At 41.2% G+C, this 12431-nt stretch overlaps 1 protein-coding gene across 3 annotated transcripts in view; it reads left to right on the forward strand.

The window, feature by feature from the left end:
- MDFIC (MyoD family inhibitor domain containing) overlaps positions 1-12431 on the forward strand; it is a 176260-nt gene that overhangs the window by 18197 nt on the left and 145632 nt on the right. For 2 of the 3 annotated variants that reach the window (XM_089692680.1, XM_089692681.1), the window contains exon 2: positions 11043-11194. In XM_089692680.1, coding sequence (XP_089548806.1) covers positions 11101-11194 — 94 coding nt within the window. In that variant the 5' untranslated portion in view covers positions 11043-11100. Of the gene's footprint in view, positions 1-11042; positions 11195-12431 lie in introns of those variants that run through there. The other variant, XM_089692682.1, reaches the window with a different exon arrangement.

Here is a 12431-nt window from a genome sequence, read left to right on the forward strand (position 1 = left end):
TACAGGGGGTGGGATGGATAAAAGAACAATTACAATGCATACATTAGGAGAGCAGCAGTGACTGGTCTTTGCTATAGGAAAGAGGCAAAGTGCAGGAGTTGCTTCATACTAAAAAAATATTTCTGGAAGAAATACATAAATGACACTAAGGTGTAAAGCAGCATTAAACCCAAAAGTAAAAATGTATTGTATTGCAGTGTACCAACTCTTAGACCTGGTAGCTGTATTAGTTTTCTTTCCATTATTTTCACCTGGTGGTCCTAACTGTAAGTCTTTATCCCAAAAGGAAAAAAAATGTTTGCTGTAACCACTTAAAAGTATTAGATGGAGTTTGCCTTCAATTTGTTAGTGTACCTAACACTCCTCTCCCTCAAACTGTCCCCCCCTCCCCCAGCAGACAATGCATCTGTCCAAAGGCGTCTCTGTTGCTCCTTCATCCAGAGTGGAGGCATTCTGATACAGGAGGTGTGTTACTGACCAGTTCAACAGGTGAAAACAGGAAAAAGCCTAAAAAAGGAAACTTAATGCAGCCCCCAAATCTAACGATTGGTAAGCTGCAATATATTACATTTTGGTTCGGGGTTTAATATTGCTTTAAGTAAGAATTTAAATGCCTCTTGAGGTTCGACCTTTGTTCAGACTTGATTTCAGCTTTTAACAGATGACTCAGACATTTAAAAAAAGTAAGTGTATGACTTGGGAATGAAATAATAGAGGTTAATAGGCCTGACCTATTTTACTAGGTTGCTCATACATTTAAAAACAAGGAAGTATATAAGAAAGGGGTTGAAATAATGGAGGTGAAGAGTTGTAGCCTATTTAAAGTGAATGTCAATGTGTGTGTGTATGCGCTCTTGCTCCTTTAACATTATTTTGGATATTCTTTTATATATCAATAATGCTACCTCTGTTCTCTAGTCAGCATAGGTATAGTAGGGAGGTTCACAGCGCTCATACGCGGCTGTTAATTAGAGCAGAGGCGTTGTCACCCTTACATGCTCCCACTGCAGGACTCTGGTCTTCATGAATCAATGGGAAGCAAAGCACAGTGATGTTACTTGCTCAGATGTGCTGATGCTGCCTTTGACCTGTCTGCAGCCCTGGCATGGCACAGGATAATTAGAGTGTATAGACATATGACCCCTGCAATGAGGACTAAATTAAGGTATTTTGGGACACATTTTTTGACTTTGCTCCCATATATGGCTATAAAGTACCTTTTTTAGTTAGTTGGTCACGTTCAGCTGGACTTGTTCTGTAATGTTGAAGACGTTTTGTTGCTCGTCTTAGCCACTTCTTCAATTCTAATGAGTGTGAAAAATAATCCAGCATTTATCACCAGAGTAGAGATGTTAAAAAGGCATTATATGTGGAAGACAGGTGGTGTCAAAGGCCTCCCCTCCTGTTCAGGAATGGTTGTTCCAGTTTGATGTAGATGGCCTCTTTCATGCCTCTTGTGAACAAAATGTTTTACTGTCCTAAAAGGAATATCCCGTTTTCCTAATGCTGAACTGGCAGGAAAAAATCCTTCCCTGCAGTGGGGCTGTCCCTGCAATGCAAGGGTACATTTTTGTTTCAGGTACTGAAAGGAGCAGTTTTAGTTACCCGGTTCTCTGCTAACGCAGGTTCCCTGTGCTAGACTGGTTTCCTCTTCTTCCCTACACACTGGCAGTCGCAGGTCCTCTAACACCATAAAGTACAAGGCAGGGTCCACTGGATGTGAGGATGCTGTTGGACACGATTGGAGTGCATGGGTGCAGAGAGTGTCAGGGTTCAGGTAAGTTAAAGCGGTTTTTCAATTCCCCTAGATATAAACCTCACAATCCACAATTTCCATTCCTGTAACATTTGACCTATCGAGTCACTCATTAGTTGAGAGGTTGTTTTGTCTCCCTACAGTACTGGACTTTCCTCACTACACTGCACTGCATATACCAAGTTTGCTTGAATTGGGGTGTTGGGTCTTCCGGATATACAAGCTTCTGCTTCAGTGTATTGCTGAGCTTAAAAGACACAGGGATGTAATGTTTACTAAAGATCTTCAGGAGATATTCTGACACCACCTACATGTGGGATAACTATATCACTCTGTGTCTTTTTTTGCTTCTCCCTTAGTTTTTCTTGACCAATTGTGGATGTTTTAAAGAAAGCCCAGTCTGGGTTGTCTCAGACTTACCTGAGTTGTTTGTGTTCTTTGCCTTTGACCCTGTGATTGTTGTTACCATCTCAGGCCAATGTTGCAGAATTTTAAGTTGTTTATAGATTATTATTTTTACCATTATATTGCCGGCTCATGCACATGGTTGTACAGGGGGCATACAGCATCCAGAGCCTGCGTAATCCATTTCTCAGGACCTACAACTTCTGTGTACAGCTGACAGGTGCATGGGCATATGCTTCAAATGCAGATCGTGTTCATTCGGAGCATACACATGTGGGTGCTTATGTAACTCCCCCAGCATACACCTGCGTACAGCCGCATCTTCTAGTTGATGTCTGTTGGCTCTTGCATGGCTGTGTGCATAGGGCCTTTCTTTAATAAGCACATTGCAAATTGTTGATAACATTTTGTAACCAGCCAGCAAACGTGTAGACAGCTGCACAGACAATGGGGAAATGTGGCCTAATGAAACATTATCATGATGTTGTGAATAGGGATTTATATTTCTGCTATTTTATTTTGGTGGAGCAGAAGGGACATGTTTGTTTAACCGTGTTTGTGTGTTTGTGGTGGTGTTGAGAACAACTGACTGTGAATGGTTACTGTGAACAACATTGCTGATTTGTACTTTTCTGCATTTTTACAACATGCTGTATCTTTTTTTTTTTTTTTGGCATTGTTAGGCTTCATGCTCACTGGGTGTTTACCCAGCTCCTCAGAGTGCCTTTGCTCCAGACAGGAAAAAAGCAGCTGAAACAACGTGCCTAAAGCTGTGTTTTGCATGCATATTTAGGCACGTTTAGGCATCTCAGGCATTTGGGCATTCTTTCATTCCAATGGCCATAATATTAATTTATTTTGCCAATAGGAATCAATGAATGCTGTCTTGCATTACACGAGTTTACATGTGTTTTTGGTGAGTCAAGTGTTTTTTTTTTTTTCTTCTCAAACACTTCTCTTGAACATGCAAGTGCACAAGTGATTTTTTTTTTCCAGGCTCTAAACACTCCTCTTCTAATATGCCTTTTAAATGCATAATTTATGAAGATTTTTCTTCACTTCCTGTTTCAAAAGCTCAACTGGAAATAAAAGTATATTTCTCAAATGTGAGAGATTCCCTCTTAGATGGTTGTCAGGAAATCAAGCGTCCACCTTGGAAGATCTCTCTTCTATTCCTGTTCTGTTGGCAACTCAAAATTTTGAATAATCCATCATTTTCATTTACAGTGACAGGTAATCAAAACCAAGGAATGAATCTCACTAATGAGGACACAGACACAGATAAAAATCTGACAGTGGTTCTAACCCTTTAACCTATTGCCACTCCATCCAAAAAAAAAATAATAGCTTTAAAGTAATTGTATATCTGAAGGTTTTTTACCTTCATGCATTCTATGCATGAACTTTCTGTGTGCTGCTCTCCCCCCAGCCCCCCTAATACTCGAGCCCCATCATGATCCAGCACTGTGTAGAAGAGCCTTTTGAGGGACTTTGCCTCATTGGTTGAGATATTGGCTCCCGCTGCTGTCAATCACAACCAGTGAGCCAATAAGGAGAGAAAGGAAGCAGATCTGAGCTGCAGCTCTGTGTGTGAATGGACACACAGAGCAGTGGCTTGGGAGTGAGCCTACTTTGGTGCCTCCAAAGCAAGCTGATTGTTCTGGGGTCACTAAGCAGGAGGGAGGGGCCAGGAGCACTAGCGGGGACCTGAGAAGAGGAGGATCGGGGGTAAGTATAACGTGTGGTTTTTTTTTTTTTTTTTTTTTGTTTTTTTTTTTACTTATTGCCTTTTATATCACTTTGTTATACATTAAGGGAAAGGGAAAAAAGTAAAATGGTTTACGAGTGAGAAATTATTAAACCCCCCCCCCCCCCCATCAGGTTTTTATCACTGTCTCTGTATGGAGATTCACTCTGTTTGTCTTGTGACAATTGTCTCCTAGATTGTAAGCTCGAAAGAGCAGGGCCCTCGAACCCCTCGTGTATTGTTTTGTTACTGTATTGTCTCATGTTCTGTCCCCCACTATAATGTACAGCAAACCTTTCTGGCACTATATAAATACTGTATGATAATATAATCATTTCCAGTACAAAGTGATGGGAAAGCCACATTTATAGGGTAGTTACAGAAACAGAAGGTTAGGAGAAACGGAAGCTTCCATTGGGGGACACTTTTTCCAGTGACAGTTATCTAGGAGGGAATTTTTCCAAGCTTTGGAGGAGTTTCCTTTTACTTACTGTTGTGTCTCTGGGGCAAGAAATGAGGGGCAATGTCCCAAATAAGACACAGAGAGCAAAAAAAGCGATATGCTTTGGTTTATATATACTGTATACTTGTGTATACTGCAGCAAAATGATCAAGTATTTGTGGCAATGTTCTGAATTAAAATTGTTCTAAAGTGTACAGCCTTAGCACAGTGGTGTAAGTACTGGAGGGAGGGGTGGACAGCGAGAAGCAGCACTGCAGGATGAAGAGGCCAATGGAAAGTGTGCTGTGTTTCCCCAAAAATAAGCTAAAAAAAACACACTAGGTCTTATTTTCAGGGTAGGTCTTATTTTTTTTTAATGTCCAGGTGTGGACAGGGGGTGCAGAGGTGAGCTGCAGGCAGTTGTGGACGAGGGTTACTATGGAGAGGGCCGGTTGATGACAGTTGTGAGCTGCAGTCAGGTGTTGCAGCATTGAATTGACAGGTGCGTTTCAGACAGGGTGCAGAGATGAGCCACAGACAGGGTGCAGGGGTGAGTTGTAGATGGGATGCAGAGGTGAGCTGTGGCTGGAGGATGGTGGGGGGGGGGGGGGGGGCAGAAGCGAGCTGTGGCCGGGGGATGCAGAGGTGGGTTGCAACTCGGCTCACCTCTGCACCCCCACAGCCGCAGCTCACCTATGCTCCCTGTCTACAACACACCTGTCAATTTACCTCTGCAACACCCAACTGCAGCTCACCTTTACACATGTCCCCCCTCCCCCTCCACTGCCCTCCTATGGTTAGCTAGCTTTGCAAAACACAGCTGTCAGCAGCCCTTCTCTTTAGTAACTCCCGTTTCATGTCCTATCTTCCCACACAGTGCACCAAGCGCACTTACTCACCGCTCCGTGTCTTCCCCACTGTCCTGCGATCACCCCTGGGGCATCGGCTTCCATGCATTGGGCTTCACAACAAGATGCCCTGCCAAGCCCCTAAGCACACTGTGCCCATAGATATCTGTTCCTTCCCTGTCCCATAGTGAGTACAGAGGTAGGGAGGTTCTGTGGGAGCAGATGATGCTGTCACTTACAAGAGGGACTGTCACTTGCAAACACAAAAGTCGCGCTTCTGTGTTTTTATAAGAGACAGTAGATATTGGTGTGCACAGGGACAGTTCCGGAGTTGGCGGACCGTGTTCCTGCTGAAAAAAAAGCCCTGATCACAGCTAAGTCTTATTTTCAGGGTAGGTCTTATACTTTAGCAATTCCCAAAAATAGTACTAGGTCTTATTTTTGGGGTAGGTCTTATTTTCGGGGAGACAGGGTACCATTATCGTGTAACCAATGAACGAATTGTTGTGCAACACTTTTTTTTTTTTTTTTTAATTTTTATTTTTGTACCGCTTAAAGCACTAAATAGGTGTGCATATAGTAATTGGCATATTTTTCTTCATGCACCGCTCTTTGTTGTCCCCTGGCAAGTGTGGGTGTGTATGAAATAGTTTCTTGTCAGTAGCTCATTTGCTTATTTCTGCTCAGATCTAGCATCTGCACATTGCAGCATGTCTAGATCAGTGGTTCTCAATCTTAGTAAAACCAGGGCCTGGTAATTTTTTTTCAAAAACCTTCCATGTCCCAACAGTAAAAACAAAGTTTATAATCCTACAATAACATTATACAAATGAAAAATACGTATTTACGAGTAGGATGTACATTAAAATTTTACATAAACTTGTGCAGGTATGTGTGACAGAAGGAGGGGGTCTCAGCAACCATCTGACCCACATAGTATAGGCCCTTGTGTAACTGCACAAATGGCATGTCCATTCCCTGGATGCAATGCAGCTTGCCACTAGCCATGAAATGATTTTGTTCCCTTGTCACCAGTCATGTTCCTTCCCACTCCCTATTGCATCACATGTGTTGGTAACCACAAGTAAAATCACATTGCAGCAAGTCACATGGGTAGCATATTGAAAGAGCAGCAAAATGGAAACAACTCTTTTGTTTCTATTTTTTATTTCTATTAATTTTAGCGGTAACAAAAGTAAATGAACACAAATGTATAATAACAAATGGTGACAGTGAGGATTTTTTTATTTTAATGTGTAATCATTTTGGGGGAAAAAATGCTGCACACTTAAATTCAAGGGTCTGAAGTGGTCCCAAAGTAAAAAACCTGTTCACTACTTGTATGCCCCCTCACAATCACATAGCTTCCTGAGGGGGCAATCGGAGGAAGGAGTGGACAGCGCTGGCAGGGAACTCCAGAAGAGGAGGTAAGGGACTGCTCTGTGCAATAGCATTGCAGAGAGCAAGTACAGTGGGGATCGAAAGTTTGGGCACCCCAGCTAAAAATTTGTGTTAATGTGCATAAAGAAGCCAAGGAAAGATGGAAAAATCTCCAAAAGGCATCAAATTACAGATTAGACATTCTTAAAATATGTCAACAAAAGTTAGATTTTATTTCCATCATTTACACTTTCAAAATAACAGAAAACAAAAAAATGTCGTCTGCAAAAGTTTGGGCACCCTGCAGAGTTAAAATCTTGTACTGCCCCCTTTGGCAAGTATCACAGCTTGTAAACGCTTTTTGTAACCAGCCAAGAGTCTTTCAATTCTTGTTTGAGGTATCTTTGCCCATTCTTCCTTACAAAAGTCTTCCAGTTCTTTGAGATTTCTGGGCTGTCTGTCACGCACTGCTCTTTTAAGGTGTATCCATAGATTTTCAATTATGTTGAGGTCAGTAGACTGTGAAGGCCATGGCAAAACCTTCAGTTTACGCCTCTTGATGTAATCCTCCGTGGATTTCGAGGTGTGTTTAGGATCATTATTCATTTGTAGAAGCCATCCTCTCTTTAACTTCAGCTTTTTCACACATGGCATCAAGTTACCATCCAAAATTTGCTGAAATTTTATTGAATCCATTTTTCCTTCTACTCGTGAGATGTTCCCTGTGCCACTGGCTGCAACACAACCCCAAAGCATGATTGATCCAACCCCATGCTTAACAGTTGGACAGAGGTTCTTTTCATTAAATTCTGTGCCCCTTCTTCTCCAAACGTACCTTTGCTCATTCCGCCCAAAAAGTTCAATTTTAACCTCATCGGTCCACAGAACTTGTTTCCAAAATGCATCAGGCTTGTCTATATGTTCATTTGCAAAGTTCAAACGATGATTTTTGTGGTGAGGACGTAGAAGAGGTTTTCTTCTGATGACTCTTCCATGAAGACCATATTTGTACAAGTATCTCTTTATAGTGGAATAGTGTACCACAACTCCAGTGTCTGCCAGATCTTTCTGGAGGGATCGTGCAGTCAAACGTGGGTTTTGAATTGTTTTTCTCACAATCCTGCGAGCTGTTCTGTCTGATATTTTTCTTGGTCTTCCAGATCTTGCTTTAACTTCCACTGTTCCTGATGACTGCCATTTCTTAATTACATTCCGAACAGAGGATATTGACATCTGAAAACGCTTTGCTATCTTCTTATAGCCTTCTCCAGCTTTGTGAGCGTCAACTATTTTTCAGTTTCAGTTTTCTAGACAACTGCTTAGAAGAACCCATGGTGCTGATTGTTGGGGCAAGGTCAGATGAGTCTGGGCATTTAAAACCTTTGAGATTGACATCACCTGGTCTTCCCAGACGTTGATTGAGAACAATCCATGACACTGGCAGGTCTCAGCTTGGCAAAGGGGGGCAGTGCATGCTATAAATTCTGCAGGGTGCCCAAACTTTTTTGCAGACGCCATTTTTTTGTTTTCTGTTATTTTGAAAGTGTAAATGATGGAAATAAAATCTAACTTTTGTTAACATATTATAAGAATGTCTAATCTGTAATTTGATGCCTTTTGGAGATCTTTCCATCTTTCCTTGGCTTCTTTATGCACATTAATACAAATTTTTAGCTGGGGTGCCCAAACTTTCGATCCCCACAGTATGTATACCTCCCTTCTCTTTTTTTTTTTTTTTTTTTTTTTTAGTTTAACGCAAAAAAAGAAAATGCTCTTAAGAGCTGATTCACGCTTGTGGTGCAGATTGAAACTCAGGTTTCACAGCTAATTGACACAGTAGCTGTTCAGCAGTTCATGTCAGGTTTACATCAGGTTCAGGACAGGATTAGGTAAAAAAAAACCTGCCAATTGTGATCATGTAGGGACAACAGACTGGCAATGGTGACAATATTCAAGCAATAAACAGGTAATCGGGACAATATGTAGGCAACAATATAGAAATCATGACATTCAACACCTGCACCATTTACCAGAAAACTCCCCAAATCTTTCTCCAGCAAATTCTATCCAGCAAACATTTCTTCCTTTCACTGAAACATCTTCCAGATGACAAAGCCTCTGAGAATTTTTGGCTTAGGAAGAGGGTTGATGCTCGCTCAGTAATTCTGGAGTACTGCTGGCTGCATATGGGCTGCGGGCAACATATATATTTTTTTATTTTTTGCCAGGCTAGTCCAGGACTCCAGATCTAAGAATGTTTCTTTCCTCTTGAGTCCTGCAGCACATCGAGCCTGGGGCACCTTGATATGTACGTAGTGCAGCACAATGCTTGTGCATGTGCCCACTTACGTAAAGGGCAGAGGCAGAAAGCCTGCTGCGACGGAACATTATGAAGGAGGAGTAGTGCAGCACTGATGCTCAATTGCAGTGCTGCCACCTACTATTCATTACCAGTGTGGACTGGACCCCCTTCACTGATCACAGTGGACATCAGAAGCAGTGCTTTCTGCTCACTGTCCCGGCCCTTTCCTGTTCTTTCTTGTTTGGCACTGCCCACTTTGAAGAAGAGTGGTGTGACAACAGTAGTTGTCAGAGCAGAAAGAGAGCTGAAAGATCAACAGGAGTAAAGCCACAGTCCAGAGGTTGAGAAGCATTGGACTTATTCAGAAATGTATTAAAGTGTTATGATTCGTCAAGTGAAATAACCCATAAAAACCAAACAATTGTATTCTAAAGTAAGAGTAGATTTCTGATAAGTCGCTGTAGTTTACTGCCCTTTGCTTTTTATCTGTGCATGTTTTGTACATTCCTGCTGAGTAAACCTGTATATCTTTGCCTCTAGCAAAGATTGAGGGCTCAATCACACCTGTTTATTTTTTTCTCTCTTTTTAATTCAAGTGTCATAAAATGGCATTCAAACTTATGCAGCACAGTGACATATAGTGCAGTGAGTTACACTGTGCAGAAATTCATACATATCGTATTTTTACACAGTGCACTCTACCACGGATCCTTTCATATCAGTGCAGCTCAATGAATATGGTGTGAGCGAGCCCTGGCTCTCGGATACTACTTGCACACTTACACTGGGTTAACTGACAAAGAAGATTATGTAAGCCTGCACTTTCTGTATTCCCCTATCCCCTGCTTGGTAAATAAACTTTTCAGCTCTTAACCTGGCTATACAGTAACCAAATTTTAATCCTGTTCCTGATGAACTGGCCCATAATTTGCGCAGAGGGTGGTCCTCTTGGCTGCCTCCTGCCTGGCATCCTTTGACTGAGAAATTGAAGGAGCAAAGCAGAAACAGTGCCTGTATTCAATCAGTTGTAAACACTGTTTGGGTATTTTGACAGCTGGCAGACCTGTCAAAATATAACAGTCACAGCAGGAGATTTGTCTATTTGCAAAATGCAGAGTGGCTGGAGGAATCTGTTAGATTTTTTTTTTTCTGTTCAGCCTACAGGCCTAATGGCAAAAATCTATTTGTGTAAAGCCAGGAAAGCCTTAGCAAAAAAAAAAACTATTTTGTATGACCAGAAAAAAACTTGAGCTGGGCACAGACAATTATTTGTTTATTCATTTATGTTCATTCAGTCAGCAAACTAAATGCAAAAAAAGAATAACTGATTCCTCCATACATACAATGAGGTGGATGGAGGATTCCCCCACCGGGACATTGTATTCTGAAAGCAGGACTCGCCTATTGGCTGCATGTTGATCTGTCTATGCCCAACTTCTATAACTGATAAAGCCTTAGCAGCAAAGCCTTAGCTATGCTGTCTTTTTTCATATGTGTCTATTGATGGCCAAAGATACCGTGCACAGCACTGTTGACTGCATTTTTAAAAAATGTTTAAAGTTTGTCAGTTGTGTGGCCCTATGTGAGCATACGTCCTTGTGCATACATTTCTTAATGCTGTAGGGAACAGAACTGGCAGAATCCGCAAGTGCTTAGGCTGAGGTGGTGAATCAATAGGTACCGTTCTAGTGAATGTCTGTACTGAATTTTTACTTCTCTAATCAAAATGTCCATGCGAGTATTGCATATTTATACAAACGCTAGGTCTATAGGAAATTAGTACTTTTAAATTATAGTGCGAACATGCCATGTATATATCTCTTTCCCATTCTAATCTCATACATTTTAATGGACCGTAAATACTTCTAAAATGATCATGCCTGTATGCATGGCAAATGTACTTTCATGCTTGTTAATTCAAGTATATGCAGCAAGTAAAGAATAAGAATTTAGACTGCATCTCAACAATTCTTTTATTCTGAATAGTGTATAAAGTATTACTCTTTTTCAGATCTGAAAGCTCATTCTGTAGTTTCTGTAGTTTTAGAAGGTATAAATTCTTACAAGTTCATAGCATGATATTTCACTGGTGCTTTTGTTCCTTGCATAGGAAGTCTGAGGATGTCTATGTACAGTCATATGTTTCTTGTTTTCTCATGCAGTGCCTGCTGGAGATTCGTCTTTGGTTAAATTTGTATTTCTTGTGGAGAGACCTGGCAGATGTCCCAAGTGAAAGAACCTTTTCCTCCAGGGCCTGTAGGGCCTGAACATGATGCTTCAGCCGAAGACAGCCTCTTGATCTCTCTCCCCTTGGGTAAAACTCTGAAACATTTATGTGCCTTTCTTGTATTCCGCACGTTGGTTTTATATTTAACTGAGTTTATCCTTTATGTGAAATTAACACCATAAAATCCTGCATTGAACTAATCTACTTTAAGGGGCTGCTCAGAGACTGGAGAAAATTTTTTTTTTCTTTTTTCCAGGTAGAATAAAAAATACAATCCTATTCATGTATGTGTGCATACTAAAATTATTTTAATATGTCTTTATATAGACAGCTGCAAAAAGTACCTTCAACTCCCTCGATAGCAGTCTCCTGTAATCTTCTGCAGAGCCACAGTAAAACTTGGCGAGAAAAGTGCAGTTCTGTAAATCAGACAGTCTCTGTTGCATTGCACAATGCTGTCCATTTAATATTGGAAGCTTCCTGGGAGTGGTGACTCATCAGTGTGCTGATGCTGCTTCTCTAATGTCCAGTCATAGGTTTGGGTGGATTTTATAACAGGTTTTAATGTGCAGCTATAGTGCTGTCTTCAGGAATGTGGCAGAGAGGCCAGGTCCTATCTTTGCCTTCAAGCAGGAATTTGACACAATAGCATGTATTTGAAAGAGTTGGCAGCGAAGACATTTTGCATATAGTATATACAAGTAAGTTGCGTACTTAGCTGTTTGCTTTGCTTTGTTCAACTTTATTAATCCTCCCTGCAACAAACTGCAATATGTTTAAGGTAAATGTATGTTACTAGTAATGTTTTGAATTACTAGAGCGAGCATGACAGACAGACAGCTTTTTTTATTGAAGAAGTAGACCTCAGCAATGGCGGGCTCCTATTTTCTCTCATGACAATTTTTCTTTTTTTAACATACAAATTTAGCAAAGCAAAAAAATAGCTTTGATTGAATTTAAAGTGGTTTTAAAGGCAGACCGTTTTTTACCTTTATGCTCTTGCTGCTGTCAATCACAACCAGTGAGGAGGGAGTGCGGGTGGGGTATTATAGACACACAGAGCCAGATTGGAAGCGAGGATACATGAGTGCCCCCAAAGCAAGCAGTTTGTTGTGGGGGCACTTAGCGAGGTAGAGGAGTCAGAAGTGCTTGCGGGGGACTGCAGAAGAGGAGGATTGGGGCTACTCTGTGCAAAACCATTGCACATGAAAAAGGTCTTAAAAGTGCCTGGTAGGCAAGTGATTAAAGTGGTTCTGAAGGCAAAAGGTTTTTTTACCTTCATGCATTCACTGCATTAGGATAAAAAAAACTTCTTGAAGCAGCC

This window comes from Staurois parvus, unplaced genomic scaffold (assembly GCF_062004578.1).
Source record: "Staurois parvus isolate SC_StPar_1 unplaced genomic scaffold, SC_StPar_1.0 ptg000599l, whole genome shotgun sequence".
NCBI classification, from domain to species: domain Eukaryota; kingdom Metazoa; phylum Chordata; class Amphibia; order Anura; family Ranidae; genus Staurois; species Staurois parvus.